This window comes from Siphateles boraxobius, unplaced genomic scaffold, assembly GCF_051911475.1.
Source record: "Siphateles boraxobius isolate OS27281-9 unplaced genomic scaffold, OSU_SipBor_1 30, whole genome shotgun sequence".
Lineage (NCBI taxonomy): Eukaryota > Metazoa > Chordata > Actinopteri > Cypriniformes > Leuciscidae > Siphateles > Siphateles boraxobius.
The window spans coordinates 13,974,298-13,992,711 of NW_027508920.1; the positions used below are offsets into that span (position 1 = coordinate 13,974,298).

Genomic DNA, 18,414 nt, shown 5'->3' on the forward strand with positions numbered 1-18,414 from the left:
GGGCCACCCCTAATAATAGATCCATTGCCGTGGGTAATATATATTATTAGTATATTATTATACTAATAATATAATTACATAAAAACGTTTTGACATTTGGCGACAGTGTTTTAGGTAAATGCATTTACCAGTAACGTTACTGACTCTGAAGCTAACTGAGCAGTTCCACAGCTCTCTTCTCTATTCTTTACTACTACTTTAATACTGTTTCTAGCTAATGTTAGTAGGTTTTTTTCACTGCTACAAAAAAAAAACATAGAAAAATGTAAAACCCATACAATGTTAGAACCTTGAAAAAATGCACAATAGTCATAAATAGTCATCATAAAGGGCGACAGCTTAACGTTTGATTAACAAATGATTTTCTGTTTAAAGCAACAACAAAAATGTATATATATATATATATATATATATATATATATATATATATAACGTTATATACATTTATATAACGTTATATATCGTAAAATTGGGAGCCTGGTGACGTGTCTGGCTAAGACAAGCTTATGTTATGCTGAATGCTTGGTTGTGAACACGTCACAAACATTGCGGATTTCTATGGCAACAGTGGATTTAACATTTGATCCCGAACTCAGAGAAATCATTCATTAGCCTTCGAGGGAACAACTTACCTGATCCAAAATGAAGACTGCAAAGCCGCGTGTGTTGGAAGCCAAACACCGCCATCAGCGTTTTGCCTGTTTATTCCTGCCAACCACTTGTTTCTCCGTTTTGTTTCTTTTGGGATATGGTATAAAGATATTCCCTTAGTATGATCACGCATCTGATCGCATCCAACTGCACAGCATCGCTCGGGCATGATAGAAATATTTCGCGACGAGCTGTATTATAACCGGCGGTATAGCATTTTCTATTCCATCAAGATGGATGCTCCAAATGGCGTGACGTCACGCGGGACGTCCATATTTGTAAGATGGTTCACCGCTCCTTAGGAAAATTAACCATGGTTTTGTGATGATTACTGTTTGTAATACCTTAGTTTTCTGACAAATATCATGATTAAATGGATAACATCTATAATGTATATTGTATCAATCTATAAGAAAATTACAAAAAACATCTCACTCAAATGTCATGTGAAATCTGTGCTAGCTAATGCCGGGTGTTCACAGTCCCAGACTAAAGACCGGCAGTCTTTAGGAATCTTACTGGAGTCTCAGCATGCTCCCGTCGTCTCGATCGTTAAATGTGAGGTGATAATCTGCAGTCGGCGACCCGATTTATGCCAGTCTTTCTCTAGCCTTTCATATCAAACATGTTTGATATTATCGCAAGTCTTTAGTCTGAGACTAAAAACTGTGGATCAATTCTTTAGATGTGAGCTGATAATCTTATAAAGTCTTTTCTAAATCTTTTCAAAGTCTTTAGGTGTACAGAAAGCATTAGTCTGTGCATGAAATCTCGTTCATTAACATAGTCAGGGTCTAAATCAGGCTCAAATTGGTTTGAAGTTAATGCCATCATTAATATATCTAGAATAGAACTTGCAGTTATGGAGAGGCAGTACATTTCCCTAACACACGCTAACCAGTACCAATCACAACACACTGGGACAGCTAAACAATCACAGCACATTTCAGATTTCAAAGGAGGGGCTTCATTGAAATCAGCATGTTCCAGTCAGACTGGGAATGCATTTTTTGAACAATCAAGCATGAAAACATTTCTAATACACCCCAAAAACAAAATCAAGACTTTGTAGAAGGGCATAATAGGATCCCTAGAAAAACAGTACTTTTAATAAATAAAAACAACTCGGTTTTTGTAATCTTTTATTACAAAACTTCAAAAAAATACAGTGTGAAATATTAAAATGAGAAACTATGGAGATCCTTGAGGGAAAAGAGTCTCGGACTTCATTCTGGTGTTTGTGCACCAGTCTCACGCTCAGAGGGAAAATTTACAAATGAACACTAGTTTATTCAAAAATGTAAATGCATCAGTGACCTAAAGTTGGGTCACTGACCAGATATGTCCACTCCACATCATATGTCCCCTAACCTGAGAAATAACATGTAGGAATGGAGCAATAGTGAGACAGGACCGCAGAGCACGTCCTCATCTTTTGACATTCATGGATTTATCCTTCTCATTCAGTCCATCTGTGGCCGCAGTGTGGGGCGGTGCAGACATAGTAAAGCCTCATGGCATCCTGCATTCAGAAAATCAAAACGCACCTCTTCAGTTTCAGTAGGTATTATTTGATATTGCAGTAATTAAAATTAACAGGGCAATTTATATTACTCAGTCTGATTAAAAACACCAAAATATATGGATTTTTAAACTAAATACCAGTCACAAAATTAGGGCTGTCACTTTACGTTCGAAAATCGATTGCACAATCGATCGGACCAACCAACACAAGTTTCGAAAACGAAAATAGAGAATCGATTTTAACTGCCTTTTTTTTTTAACCAAAAATGTTTTTTAGATAGACAGATCAATACAGTACACAGAACATGTAGGATGTTGGAAAATAACAATGTCTTTTCTGTTAACCAAATGCTTTTTAATATTCGCTATTACTTCAGTGCAAGTGAACAAGGGCGCCGTTATTTGTTGCTTAGTGACGTGTGTGTTCAAGCAAGCCAGAAATGCGCAGATTCTGCGCAATACGCTGTATTTAATATATCACGAGGACTCACGAGTTGCGTATTTGCGCTAAATCCACGCAGATTTGGCTTACACGAACTTCCCCAGCAAAGTGGGTAAACATAGAAACATGCCAAATTGGCTCGTGATATGACAGCGTTACCCGCCAAGGTTCATTTTATCCGAATTTGGCGGGTGTTAATTTCAATCCTTGAATGCTGCACTCCTGTTTGTCATTGTGCAAAAAACTTCACGCCAATAAATCATCAGAAATATTGCTGACTTGTGCGCGTCTCAAGCGCCCTCTTTATGTTCGTCCTACTGCCTGTTAGTTGTCCGTGGATTTGCCAATATTTGGTGTTGAAAATGGAAACGTCGTTAGACATGGAAAAATCGATTTTACAATCGATTCAATGAACACATATGTCTCAAAAATCGAACAGGATTTTTTCACAAAAGTGACAGCCCTACACAAAATCTGCCACGTGGATTCAATGTATAATGTGCATGAAAGATTACCTCAGCCTTCATGCTGTGAGACTGGAAGAACACCGCCTCCTTGTGGCCACACCTAAAACAAAACAAAAAGAAACATTTTAAAATGGCCATCATATCATAACATTATATTAAAGGTATTGTAGGTCGAAATCCCCAAAAATACTTTTTTCCAATTTTTTTCAAACTGTCTTTATATATCAATGCATAATTAAAATGTAAGTACTCTGGAAAATAAATTATAAAAATCGAGTGTCTGTAGTTCTCTCAGGACTGTAATAAACACAGCTCATTATTCCATTCGGGACGAAAGAAATGATTGGCTGGGGCGACTGTCACTCTCCCTCGCTACCATGGATACCACCTCTGCTGATACAGGAGGAGCCCAAATGCGCGCACCCGTTTGAAAAGGAACGGAAGCTAGTAATAACAAACAATTATGGCAGAGAAAGAACAGTCACAATTCTCAGTAACGTTACCTGCATATAGAGGCGGCGAAGTCAAACGAGTTAAAAAAAGGAAGACAGTATTTGAAAAGGCTATGAACAAAAAGTCTTTGGATAAATAAAGAAATCATAAGAGAGTCGGCGTGGCTTTCCAGCGTCGGCTACTACTGAGTGATCTCAAGGGGCTGAAAAGTGACTCCATGATGGCTTTATTTCTGCTGGACAGGTAATCTTGCTGTTTTCATTTTGATGGCATTTATTTTTTCATGAAGCATGTATCACTAGCACACCTAACCACCTAATATTAGCTACCTAACGTTACGTAGCATAACTAACGGTACTGGCTTAGCTATGACAGTGTAACTTTGGTGTCGACTAGTATAACGTTACTGTTAGTGAGCCAGGGTTGAGACGATAAATAAGCAATAGGCCTATCTGCAGTCGAAAGCTGTTTTATTTAATTTCGCCGAATCTAACTTTAGGTTAAAAAGTTTAGGGGATCTATTTTTATACCTAGCTTTACCCTCTGCCTAAACTGTGTTCCTATTTTCACCGTGAACTCTACCTACTCCGTTTTTTCACGTTTGGTTTGTTGTTATATGCTCTACATATGTTTACATATGTCTTTATGTTGTATCTGTATGTGCTATACAATATATGTTGTGTGTGTGTGTGTGTTATATTATCTTGGGTCTGCAATGCAGTTGTGAGAAGGTGTTTGAGTGTATGTAATTCAGTTTATCTGTAAACAATCTTATGTTATGAATCTTACAAATTCACCTTCATCACAGTGTAACTGATAGTAACGGCAAACGTGTATCAATGAAGCTATTTATAGCTTTGCCTTATATTGAGTTTGATTCCGTTACGAGCTAGTAAAATATTTTAAACTTTACAAGTATCGTTATGCGAGCTGGATAGTGAGTACTAACAGCCATGTTAATTGTTTATATTCATACTGATAAAGTTAGTTATTTTATTACTTGTGATTCTGACATGATGTCACTACATCTGGTAAAGCTGGTAAACACGTCCGACTCTTCCAGCTGAGCGAATAGCCGGGATCGCGCGTTCATTTGTTTTGGGGGCGTGGCTTTGGAAGGAGCCGAGTAGGGAGGGAGTGGGAGTTAATGGAATAATGAGCTGTGTTTATTGTAGTCCTAAGAGGACTACAGACACTCGATTTTTATAATTTCTTTTCCAGAGTACTTACATTTTAATTATGCATTGATATATAAAGACAGTTTAAACAAATTTTGACAAAAAGTATTTTTGTGGATTTCTACCTACAATACCTTTAATATACATATAAATCAAGAAACATATTTATCACTCACTTTGGGCATGGGTGGTCCTCCGTCCGAGGCAGTGTTGGATCTTGGGCCACGTCTGCGATAATCTGAGTGAGTTCACTTGCAGAAAAGAGGGACGAGACAAGGTTAGAGGTGTCTAGAAAAATCTCTTCAAGCGAAAACATTATAGAACAACTGAATCAGAGTTAATCAGTGTGGAAGGTGGAGCATTTGTGCTTTGGATAGGCTAATATATTTAAGTATATATTATTCTTAATTTATCCACATTAGCTCTGAAGTCTCTGTGATCCAATGACACTGGTAGTGCCAAATCTCTCTGACCAACCAGTGATATGAGGAACCTTGCGTAAGATGCCATGACACTTGTTAATAATACTAATGTCAATACCTTTCGCAACTTCTCTGTAAAAAACAAAACAAAATAGCAAGACACTCACTCAACCTCATGGGTGATTTTGTTGACATAGATGCAGCTGTTGTCGGCTTCCTGTTGATAGTCACAGTTTCTGCACTGAAAACATACATGTTCTGTCAGATACGAAGCATAACCTGTTTAAACACTAACGTTACCCCTCTGTTAACCTCTTATACCGTTTTCTGTGAACACCATCAACCTCTTAGCACGTATTCTCAAAAGTTAGCTAAATGCATTATAAATCATTAAAAGTTAGTTATATCACATCTGTTAATTAAATCAAACTGTAAATGTATCAATCGAAGTAAAACAAACTCATTGATTAAAGGTCTAACGTTATTCATGTAACAAAAAATAACTTACCGCATAGAGCAGAATGCGGTTTTCTTTATCCTCTTTAGGATACAACATGTTATTACTGTGAAGAGAGAGATTTCATATCAGAGCCGCTATTGCCATCAAAACAAACACGCACATCAGATCAGCAACATGCGTAAACTCACCACTCCTGGCAGAACCTAATGCCCACAAAACCAGGTTCGTAATTGCCAACTTCCAAATCCATGATAAAGTTACTGTAGCCCTGTATTAAAGTGTGCTGAGCTAATAATGAGGACAAATCCACCTCCACTCCTTCGAAATGAATGGAAATAGTTTGTGCGCATGCGTCAACTTGGCTTTGTGCTGCGTGAATAAATCACAGCGACTCCTTGTGGCGCCGGACAAAACAATGATTTATCCGGGGGAGACTGTGTAGGCCCTATTTTCTAATTCATTCTGATGTGTTTTATCTTACTCAATAAATATTGTTATAATTTGTTTTGACATAGGCGACTAATAACGTAAGATGACATAACTGAATCTTACAGTTTATAACTTATAAAACTTTGACTGACGGATAAAGTTGCAAAAAAAAAAAATAGGCTACTACTCTCTCATTTTTCATGGAAAACCACTCTAATGAACAATACATCTTTATTCTTTTTCTGCATAAGTTAGTAACAGGACAAAAATATGTTCAGATGAAAAGTTTTGAATTAGTTAAAAGATTTAGACAAAAAGTAATAAAATCAAATTAGTAATACCATTAAGAACAATCAATATAATTTTATTTAGAAGGACCTAATAGGTGTCGAATGGGTGTCATTTGCTTGTTGTAACTCTTCAAAATTAATCTTTATTTTTTACATTTTTTCCAACACTGAATCTAATACTACACATATTCAACTATTCAAAATGTGTATTGGTCAATCTCAGGCAACTTTATTTAATTTGTTACAAGGTTTCTAAGCAGAAGATGGACGCATGTTTTTTCAGTCCTCTTACCGAAACTCTTTTAAAATGCATGTTTAAAATGTCAATTAATTCCTTTGTTTTCCCCACAAGAAAGTGTTTATTTAAAAGAAATTGTTGGTTATATGTTCAAACAATTGATATTTATTGTGACAAAATAAATACATAAATATGTAATGTAGTATAGGCTATATTAAGGCAAGGTGTATTTTAATAAAAAACACAAAGCCTTTTTTTTTTCATTTGTAAAGAAGACCGAAGCTTCAAGTTTATAATTTTTTTAAATAATTACATTTATTAAACAATTGTATAAATGATGGGCCAAACAAAACTGATAAAAACACTGGTTTAAAAAAATAGCAACAGGAATGAACACTTAGTAACAGGAATGAGTGTCCATATGTGTGTGTATGAGAGAGAGTGTAGCCTACATGACTGTGTGTGCATAAGTTTTCTGTGTTGAAGTGGTGTAGCCTACTATGTACTAGTAGTACTGCACTGGTCGTTTCTCTTTTATAAACTGTCAAGCAACCCAAGTAAGATCTATTGGCTTAAAGGATATTGCTAATTGATAATTTTGATGGTGACAAACAGATCTGAAATAAAACAGATCTTATGTCTGTTATGTCCCAGGCTTATGTCCCGGGCTGAGCCCCGGAAAGCCCCGGCCCAATTTAACCACTGTTTTGCACCATTATATTTTGGTGCCATCAGTCATTCCATATTAAATGTAGGCTAAGCTAGACACAACAAATTCTACATTACGCGGTCAAACGTCATGTTTGGATTCACTTTATTTTGTGAGGTACCAAAACAGAGCCAGAAGTAAAACAGGCGATTAGCCTGTGGATGGCAAATCCATAGACAACATGAATACAGCAGTGCAGTATCATTCTTGGCCATAGGGTGGAGACAAAAACAAATTTACCAGAAAGATATCCACGAGTCTGCTCTGCTCTCCTCATGACGGGCAGACACGCACAGAAACACACCAATAAATGCTAACAACTTTTCCCCCACATTATTCAGTAAAATATAAATATTGCATGTATTAGACTGTTCCGAAAAAACAAAACAAGTAACTCACATTTTGTCAGCAAAGATGTGAAAGGAGAAGGAAACGGAAGAAGCACTAAATAAGAACAAACATCCTTATGCTATTTCGAGCTCCCAATAGAGTGACAAAAAAATAAGATCCGATCCAGAACCCCTGCTGCACCACTGACAAATACATGCTTCATAATCCATGAGTCTGTTGTGCGGTCACATTTGGTGTGCGGCTGTTGTCAAACACAATTCAGACTTCCCAGGATGACTCCCAAAAAACTATGGCGACAAACTGAAAACATGGTGAAATAGTTTTAAAAAAAACATTCTTGTGTAAACCAGTAACATACTTTCAATATCCTCCAGACAGATGCATTACTTTGTTTTTCCCTAGAAATGATCAAATAAGAGAGTTATTACAGATATTTTTTATTCAAAATTTTTTAATGACATTTCAAGCAAATACAGTGTCCCCAAAAATGATTCGAAGCCTTATGACTAAAAAAGTGTTGCAGAAATAAGTGTTGCAAAGATAAAGAGATAGTTCTGAGAAAAGCTTCATTTGTTTACACTTTTATACAGGCATTTTTAGTGTCCAAATCCTTTTTAGGGCCACTATACATTTTTCATTTTTACATTTTACATGCTTACCGCACCTTTGTCTTTCTTCTCTTTTTCCCAGATTTAAGTTCCTTTGCGCTTTTCAAAATGGCACTGAATGTTTCTGTGGACATGCGTGTTGAAACTTGGATTTTAATTGGAGATAGTTTAGCTGTCAAGGAGATGGGAAAATGATTAACAATCTCATTTTACCAAACTGTCATCCACTACAGGAACATATCCAGACTTTTATTAAGTTTTCTCAATCCATAAAAGCCATAGTTTGTATGAGGAACAGACCTAAATTGAAGTCATTAATTTGCAATAGCGTTCCTCTCCAATGTAGCACTCATGAGAAAGAACCCAGCTAACAAAAATATGTTCTAAGACTATAAAAACATTATTTCTGAATGCTCTCTTTATTATGAGAACATTAAAGGAACATTTCATTTTGCAAGTATTACAAGAATGTTACTTTTGAATGTTGTTTGAAACAAACTAACATTTAAAAATGTTTGACGAAGATTCCATGAATGATGTATAGACAATGTTTTTGTGCTGACGCTTTGAGAACATTATTAAAGACCAGATAACATTCTATTATTATTACTTTAAGTCAGGGAAATATCTGAGAACATTCTGGGAAGTGATGAGAAAGAAGATCAAATAATTAGTAGGCCTATTTACTTTTAAAAAATGGCATCTCCAGAATTCACTAATTGAATATGTTCAGGTCATGTTATTCACTAGACATAAGGAATCAGAGGAAACTTGTTTTGTCTCTAGCCTTTATGGTTCAAAAGTTATTAGCATAACCATGAGTGCAACTTTGGACAGCTGGTGGTGCTAAAGGGATTGAGTTAAGCCGGGTGCACACTGTATGATTTATAATAGTCCTTTACGATTGCTGCTTGTCAGAGTGTACGAACATGATCATCGCTGTAAGATCTCAGTTGTCATTAATGTCAGGCTGTACGACAGTTAAGACGTGCTAAAAACGGATGGACGCAAGAAAACTTGTCCGCAGTTTTACATCATCAATCAATGTTCGGTGACAGTTAGCTGGATTACACGCGGGATTAGAATGGTGGATGCAAAGAAATCTCTAACGTTAATTTTGGTTATGGCTTGTCTAGTCGCACTTGCAGGAGTATGAGTCAAATCTTCTGACACGGTCAGAATTTCGTTTGAGGTCAAATTTGATCGCAACGGTCATTAATCGGCTGTCGGTGAACATGTCAAACTAACGATCAAAGACTTTAGATTAGGAATAGAGGAATCTTTTAGGATTTGAAAAATTTGTCTCAGACGGCCAAATTGTGGCCAAAATCGCTGTGTGCACCCCCAACTTAAGAAACTCCAAATTTCCTATGGTGAATGTTTGGACTGACCTCTTATCTGTGTGCAAAATTTAACAACTTTTAACCATACGGTTCTATGGGCTACCATAGACTCAAGAGCGGAAGAAGAAACGGAATAATAATAATAATAGGAACGCCAACAAATACAATTATGCATAATTACAATTAACTCTAAACCAAGCCTAACCGTAACTCTATATTAAAGCTGCAGGCCGTAACTTTTTTTGTGTTCAAAATTGACCAAAAATGATATAATGATCGAGTACATCATAAATCCATTTTCCAAACCGTGTTTTTGTCTTATCCTGGATCACTACGGTAAGTGTTTATATTCAGACTATTTTAGACTGATACTGGCGGTATCGCTGAAGAGTATCCCAGTACCTGCATGACTCGACATAGACATAAACAGAGAGAAGTAGCTCCAGTTACAATATTCATCCGCAAGACGCATGCAGTTTTGTTTATTAACCACTAGAGTGCCAAAAGTTACGGACTGCATCTTTAAGTACATGTAATTAGTTAATATTACTCAGTACTTATTTGAGTAAGTACAATGTAACTAAGTCACCTAAAATCTTTTCATGAGGTCACCTCTATAGTCATATTTCCATCACAGTAAAGTTCACACCTGTTTGTCTCTCTCTCAGGGCCTCTAAAAGCACTTTCCCACCATCCTCTCCGATGTGATTCTCACCAAGGTCAAGTTCGGTCAGGTGACTGGAGAACTGTACTAGACTGAAAGACATTTATAGACATATGTACAGTTGAGGTTGATGTGTTATAGGATCAACTGTTCTGACATATGGTAAAAGTATTCACTCATCGTAGCCAATCCAAATCTACCATCTAACAAAACAATTAATACAAACATGTTGAGAAACAGTAACAGCTGTAAACGATTTCAATTGCAAATGCCGACAGAAGGTATTTTAATCAGTGTTAATTAAGAATATTCGGTGAGTCGCCAAAGAAATCAGTTTCTGGTTCACTTATAATGTTAGCCAATGTTGTTTTGCGCCAAAAACAATCATAGTTTAGTTGTTCATGATCATTTTCAGCCCTCTCTCTGGTCCTTCCTGTTGTACAGAAAGCGAAGTAGCAGCATAACTACAACAGCAGCCTCCTATTGCTTTTCTGCTGTGCAACCAAACTGCTGTTCTATAGCCTACAGAAAAAAATATAAATGAAACTTTGGGTTATTGAATATTTCCGATGTGATATGATAATGGTCATAAATTATAAAATTTACATGAGAAAGGGAACCAGGTAGCACTTTGTTTTATAGTCCTGTTTCTTATTAACATGTACTTATTGTAGTAATGACACTAACTACTAACCCTGAACCTACCCCTAAACCTTAAAGGGATAGTTCACCCAAAAAGGAAAATCCTGTCAGTATTTACTCACCCTCATGTTGTTCCAACCCCGAAAGACCTTCGTTCATCTTCGGAACACGAATTAAGATATTTTTGATTAAATCTGAGAGCTGGATCACTCCTCCATAGGCTTCTTCAGGGATTGAACTTGCAGGCCCCGAAAAGTTATTAAAGACGTCGTTAAAATAGTCCAAGTGACTACAGTGGCTCAATATTAAGTTTATCAAACGACGAGAATATTTTTTGTGCGCAAAAACAAACAAAAATAACGACTTTAGTTCAACTATTCATTTCCTTCTCTGTGGGCCTCGAGTCAGTTAACTTAGTATGATTGCGTAGAGCTACGTCACACGTAGGCTCACTATTGGCCGACGCTGGTCATGTGTGTGAGGCGTGTGACCTACAACAACAGAAGCGTACGCTATATCACTAGTGAACTGACTCGAGGCCCAGAGAGAAGGAAAATGAATAGTTGAAATAAAGTCGTTATTTTTGTTTGTTTTTGCGCACAAAAAGTATTCTCGTCGCTTGATAAACTTAAGATTGAGCCACTGTAGTTACTTGGACTATTTTAACGGTGTCTTTAATAACTTTTAGGGGCTGGCAAGTTTCAATCCCTGAAGAATCCTATGGAGGAGTGATCCAGCTCTCAGATTTCATCAAAAATATCTTAATTCGTATTCCGAAGATGAACGAAGGTCTTACGGGGTTGGAACAACATGAGGGTGAGTAAATACTGACAGAATTTTCATTTTTGGGTGAACTATCCCTTTAACATAACCCATGTAGTTACCTTACACTACTCATTACTTTTGTGGTAAGAACACTGTAAGTACATTGAAAGTGCACGTACTGTAAAATGAAGTGTTACCGGGAACCATACTCAAATCTAAATGGTAATTACTCAAACACCAAAGTAAAGTGAAGATACTTAAATCATCTGGATTCAGACAGATTTACTGTGCAGAAACTGCTGTTTGTGTGCCTGTCACAACATGTGGAACTTGTATCAAGTTCAACAGGCGTATTTTTTCAAACAATGGGTGTGTATTTTGTTACTTCATAGAAATTTTGCACTTAAGAGAGTATTTGGACTGCATGTGGTCTGCATGTGATGTGCAATACTTCACTTGCAATTTTGGTTCTGCTGTGCAGCTGTAAGTGCTGTAATCTGTTCATATGGACGTTCAAATAAATAAGACCTGCATACATGTTGCAGGGGAAAAATTTAATAACCACTAAAAATCATGTTTATTGGACTTGTTGAGAGTGAGAAGGGAAATGCTTTATTTTTTAATGGTTACTATGATCATACTTATCATTTAACAAATTACACGGACCCAAAACAGTCCAGAACGAGTAAATGTAAATGTATGTGTGACTATGAGATCAGCAATTATTAAATCTGAACTTGGTGCATAAAAGATGATGTAAAGGTATGCAGGCTGAAGAGAAAGACAGCTGTATTTGGCTGGTACAAAGCTAAATCTCATAGTGTGTGTGTCAAAGTGTGCTTAACTGTATTGACTGTGCACTTGTAATGTATTTCAGATCTTTTTAAAACGCTGTACTTGCATATAATATAATATTAATGAAATTAAAGGCCACTTAAGTGTACTGAGGCAGCACAATCATAGCAACTTGCGTACCTTTCCGGTGTCTTCTAGTACTTAATTCTCTTTTCCCATCGGTCTCTAGAATTGCCAGTCCGCTGTAAATAAAGCCCTGACTGAGACCTGGATTAGACCAGAGGACACTACCACACCTGCTGCCCTCTCCACTAACTTCACTTTCTCACTCACCCCTCGTCTTTTCATCTCAAGTGATTAGAAATGTTATCCTTTACCACCTCTGTGTGACAACAGCTCATTTGAATCACAATCAATTACCATCACTAGGCCTATGAAACATTTTGTAGTTGTTAATTGTCCACAAGGTCAACTTGGCAGTTTCTTGAAGGAGCTTGATGTGCTATTCTCATCCTTCCCTGAAGATGGTACTCCTTTGTCGTTCGTGGAGACTTTAACATCCACCTAGAAAAGCCTCAGGCTGCTGATTTCCACACTCTGCTTGCCTCATTCGACCTCAAACGAGTATTTACTGCGGCTACTCACAAATCAGGTAACCAATGAGACCTTATTTACACGCGCTACTGCTCCAATGACCATACACTGGTCACTCCGCTGCACACCTCAGATCACTTCCTCCTCACTCTCAACCTTAACCTGCCCTCAAAACACAACACAAACTCCTCCACAGGTAATCCATAACTCCATCATGGTCAGCCAGGAACCTTGGAGTTGTGATTGATGATCAATTGAACTTTATAGACCACATTGCTAGAATGACTCGGTCCTGCAGATTTGCCTTATACAACATCAGGAGGGTCTATCAGAGCATGCTACACAACTCCTTGTCCAAGCTCTTGTTCTATGCAGACTGGACTGTTGTAATGCTCTCCTGGCAGGTCTTCTAGCTTGCTCTGTCAAACCTCTTCAACTGATCCAGAATGCAGCAGGAAGTCTCTAATGAAGAGAGCACACGTCACTCCTCTCCTCACAAAATTGCACTGGTTGTCAGTTGCCGCTCGCATTAAATTCAAGTCACTGATGTTTGCCTACAGAACAACCACTGGCTCTGCTCCTTTACCTAAACTCATTACTGCAGACTTACGTGCCATCCAGAAACTTGCACTCTGCAAGTGAACGCCGTCTCGTGGTGCCATTTCAAAGAGGCCCAAAATCTCTTTCTCAGACCTTCTTCTTGTCTGTTCCCTGTTGGTTAAATGATCTGCCTAACTCAACCAGAGCTGCTGAGTCTGTAGCCGTTTTCAAGAAACGGCTGAAGACCTATCTTTTTCGGCAACACTTGATCCATTAATACTAACACTTTATCTTCTATTCTATAGCTATTATACATGTACTGCATTAGATTAAACTGGGAAGGGTCATAGCACTTGCATATTGTTGTCCTATTGTTAGTTTAACTGCTTCTATTGTTCTCATTTGTTAATCACTTTGGATAAAAGCGTCTGCTAAATGAATAAATGTAAATGTATGTAGAGAGTACACTGATGACTGTTTAACACACGTAAGTAGCCTACACTTAAAATTCACTTTGTAATAATGCCAATATTAAAAGATTTACTTTAAAGTACATTTAAATCACTGTTTTAACAAAGAAGTAAATTTAAAGAAGTAAATGTATTTTGATGTGTTAACAAACATACTAAATCACATGTAAAATACTTTTCTCTGCAATGTATTCAATAATTTTAATAAATATGCTAAAATTTAAACTTTATTGCAAATGTGTAATTACAAATACATTTTTATACATGACACAAGTTTCAGAAATCAGTTAATTTTAGTTTACCACAAATGCTTTTCTACACTTTACAATTTAACCATATTTCAAAGACAATAAAAGTAATTATGAAATTACATATACAAATGCAAATAACATGCAATTAGGAATCCGAAAACATTACATTACATCCTGTGCAGTGGCGTGCACAGACCTCCTCAGGTGCAGGGGCCGAAGGACCAAAAAGGCCAACAAAAAAAAAGAAAGAAGAAGAAGAGCTCCTTGTTTTTTTAGTTTTTTTTTTATCCTTTATTTCCTTGGCATTCTATGAAAAGATGTTGATACAATTAGAACGCATAACACATCAAATGAAAATAGGGAAATTATTATAATATTACTAAATATTATTTAGAACACAACTTTTATGAATTTTGAAGCGTATGAACAACCCCACGGTTGCATGACTTCAACGTCACCATCACTAAGCCTCCGACAACACTTTCAGGGTACGTTTACATGACAACGATGTACTAAAAACAGACGTTTTCGCAAACAGACAACAACATAATTATTTTATTTTTTTACAAAAATCCCCTTTCAAAGGATTTGCGAAAATGACTAAAAACGCTGTATATGCATAGCAGGCCAGTAGTTGGCCATGTCACTTTATGAAGAAACACTACACGCGTATAGACTGAACACGTAATGACTGAACGTCACCATTTTCAAAATCTTCCACTTTGAAAACGGTTTTCAAAAGTTTGCATTTTCAGGGCCCCAAAATGCCATTGTCATTTAAATATGAACGGCAAAACGTTTTAGTTGAAAACGGTGTCATGTAAACGGCCCCTCAGTCTTTGTTTAAAAACATTTTCCCTGAAAGTTAAAGTTAGAAATGTTTTCAAGAGCGTGATTATAAACACAACGAGGCTGTGAAAGCCAATTAGTGAGTAGATGAGTTTACCTGTTCGGCTAATGATACTTAATGTCCACGACAATCTCTGTAGCCTTTTTTAGCAACTTGTTAGCAACCGCCTTTTACAAGACAAGTGAAAGCTTAAAAAAATATCACAAGAGAGTATTACTGATATATTTTATAAGAAAAGTGAAAATATCTTGAGCTTGTGCTCGGCACAGACCTAATTTCAAGCATTTAACCAAAAACCCATTCAAAAATCCCATTGACTTCAAGACAGTATAACCAAAAGTGTTAAAATGCTAACTCTTCTGTTTCTGGGTTTTGGCAAACAATGTTGCATTCTCTTCAAATTGTTGCATCATCATGTACTTTACCAAACAAAACAGTGAGAAGAAGGTAATCAAGAAGGTAATTATGAGGAATTCATGTTTAGTTGATGTTGTAAATTTTATGTATGTATAATGCATAGTGTTAGCCATCATGAAATCAGTAGCCTACCAGTTTACAATAAGGTTTCATTAGTTAAATTTGTTAACATGAACTAATAATGAACTGCCCTTCTACAGCATTTATTAATATTAGTTAATATTAATTTCATAATTTACTAAAACATTATTAAAAATAAAAGTTGTATGTGTTAACATAAGTTAATGTGACTGTGACATAACATGAAAAAACAATTAGCCTAACAGGTATATTATTATTAACTAAGATTAACCATGAGCAACACATTTTGTTATTTGTTAGTTCATGTTAGCTAATAGGCTACATGAATAGAAACACTTTGCAATAAGGTTCATTTGTTTATTATGAAATCAAATATATAAATTCCTTACAATTTAGAGTTGGACATGGACTTAAGATTTCATTTCACTAGATGTATTTCCCCAAGCTAATACCACTTGCCTTGGATAAAAACGAATGACATTGCCAGACTCAGAATGCGGCTGAAATCGAGTTATACTTTATTTTAGTTAAGCATAACTCACATGCTGCCGCAACTTTTACAGTAGCAAGGTATGTTGGGAAGTTTTGTGTCCCTTAATCCACAAGGTGCAAAGCATGTGCCACACCCCTCTTAGCATGTTAATTTTCATATTAACTCTAGCTACACCCACCTGATTCTTAGCCAATCAGGACTCTATATCTGGCTTTATTAACTGCACCTATGCCCACAGCATGTTACTTCTGTTTGCAGCACATGGATGTACTTTGCAGAGGACAGAGTTTTTCTCCTTTCTTTGATTTTTCCTGCGTATGCGTAATTGACCATGTAAGTGCCTTTTGTTTGATGCTTAGTATCGCTCTGTATTTCTTAAAAATTGTCTTTAAAGGTGTTTATTTTTATGCTTGCTATATTTCCTGTTTAGGCATTGTCTTTAGTTATTCAGATGTATATTTGATGAACTTTATAGTATGAGTAGATGCCTGGGTATATTGTTTATTGTAACCTTAAATGCTGTATTCCTATGTTCCTTTGTAGAAACCACACGCACACAAAAAGAAATAAAGAATTTGATACCTGAGTGACTACACTGGACCTGTTCTTACCGACAGCCCCATTGGCTTCAAGCTAGCTACCTCGCTATCCCCTTACTCCTTTTCAAGGTAGGATCAATGTAACTTTTCCATATGCTTAAAGTTACCTGCTGCTCGTGTAGTTTGAAGGCTCGCGGCGAACTGCTACTGCTGCGTACGAGGCGCTGCACAGGAAACTCCGCCTACCACTTCATCTCCGCCAAATGCTTCCGGCAAAAATTTTTTTGTTGTATTATTGAAAGGGGCAGGGGCTTGAGCCCCCACGGCCCCCTCCTGTACACGCCACTGATCCTGTGTACGCCTTTTTTCACACGGGAAGAATGCAGAACAGAAAAAGAAGGGACCAATTGGATTAGGCAAATAGGCATATCGGCAGAGAACATCATATTCCTTAACTGTCAAATAGAGAGGATATGTAGAAGGTCTTAGAAAAATCCAGAGATGACATTAACGTCCTGCCAAACATCAGATTGGGAATATTATACAGCCACAAATGTCGATAGCATATGACCAGTAAATTCTGAATGGGACAAACTGTTGACAGACTTAATTGAGAGATTTAATTTGACCTCCATTTAGTCTTCAACTGTCCCTTGATGCTGCCAAGCTGGTGTTTGTAATGAATTGAGTCGCATGCTTGAACTGTTTAATTGCAGTCAGTGAGTAATTCTTCTGAAATAGCATGCATACAATGTCATAAAAAATAACCTCATGGTTCCTTCAGCCAATCAGCATTGATAGGATGTCATTTTAGTGTGGTTTCAGAGTAATTATTCACAGCCCAGGTGATTGGATAAAATAAAAATAAACTTTTCAAAAAACAAATTAAGAGCCCGATAGTAAAGATAGCATCATGCAGATCACGTACTTCCCTGGGCATTAAGACCTAGAAAAGCAAATGCATTTCAGATGAATGGGAATGCTAGTTAATAATATAGGCTTTTAGACCGAGGGCGTGTGATTGAAGGGACGTGGCTAATTCACACTGCAAAAAGTGATTTTCTTCGTCTCTATTTTTGTCTTGTTTTCCAGCACAAATATCTAAACATTCTTAAATGAAGAAAGATAGGTAAGACTTTAGAATACTCTTCATTCATTAATGAATGAATACACAGGAACAAATGAGTAACTCATTATTAATAGTAACTACTATTTACTAACAAGAAACTCCGATTACCGAATTAGTAAGAAATAGCGCTCAGTTGAATTTGGTAGGTCACTATTAGTGACTACTTTTTTTCAATGACGGAACTATTCTAAAGTGTTACAGAAAGAAATATTTATTGAGGAGGAAGATGTCAAAAATAGTCTTGTCTGTTTGATTCAAATGTTTCAAAATAAAAGTGATTTTATTCTTAAATTGAGAAAAAATATCTGCCAATAGAGTGAGGGAAAAAGACTTTTCTTACAAAATTGGCAGATATAGCATAAACCTTTTTAAATATATCTTGAGTTAAGAATGTTTAGATATTTTATATTGGAAAACGACAAAAACACTGAGTAAGAAAATCACTTTTTGCAGTGCAGTTGTTACGGAACGTGGTGTCGAAACACACAAAGACAATGAATAATACTAGGAGATACACTTTAAGGAGCCATGGTGGAGACAACTTAATGGAAAACCCCCTGGGGACGACCGGCGAAAATGCAGCCACTGATGATGGAGACACTGGTGGAGCTGAAAGGCC

General features: G+C 36.7%; 2 protein-coding genes across 3 annotated transcripts in view; both read right to left on the minus strand.

The window, feature by feature from the left end:
- Positions 1-1,776: 1,776 nt before the first annotated feature.
- polr2i (RNA polymerase II subunit I) lies at positions 1,777-5,946 on the minus strand. Its single transcript, XM_077248314.1, has 6 exons — positions 5,786-5,946; positions 5,646-5,700; positions 5,305-5,378; positions 4,892-4,966; positions 3,133-3,184; positions 1,777-2,173 (listed from the first exon to the last, which is right to left on the minus strand). Exons 1-6 carry the CDS (start codon positions 5,845-5,847, stop codon positions 2,111-2,113), a joined length of 381 nt encoding a protein of 126 aa, XP_077104429.1. The 5' UTR covers positions 5,848-5,946; the 3' UTR covers positions 1,777-2,110.
- Positions 5,947-7,351: 1,405 nt separating this feature from the next.
- Positions 7,352-18,414, minus strand: part of LOC143757282 (uncharacterized) — a 42,926-nt gene continuing 31,863 nt past the window's right edge. The window contains exons 8-10 of one of the 2 annotated variants that reach the window (XM_077248308.1): positions 10,215-10,321; positions 8,279-8,394; positions 7,352-8,012 (exon numbers count right to left, since the gene is read on the minus strand). In XM_077248308.1, coding sequence (XP_077104423.1) covers positions 7,998-8,012; positions 8,279-8,394; positions 10,215-10,321 — 238 coding nt within the window. In that variant the 3' untranslated portion in view covers positions 7,352-7,997. Of the gene's footprint in view, positions 8,013-8,278; positions 8,395-10,214; positions 10,322-18,414 lie in introns of those variants that run through there. The other variant, XM_077248309.1, reaches the window with a different exon arrangement.

Coding starts and splice junctions, on each gene's coding strand:
- polr2i (XM_077248314.1), bottom strand. CDS start 5,847: ATGGATTTGGAAGTTGGCAATTACGAACCTGGTTTTGTGGGCATTAGG. Junction 5,379..5,645: donor ACCGCATTCTGCTCTATGCG/GTAAGTTATTTT, acceptor GTATGTTTTCAG/TGCAGAAACTGTGACTATCA. Junction 4,967..5,304: donor AAAATCACCCATGAGGTTGA/GTGAGTGTCTTG, acceptor CTTTTCTGCAAG/TGAACTCACTCAGATTATCG.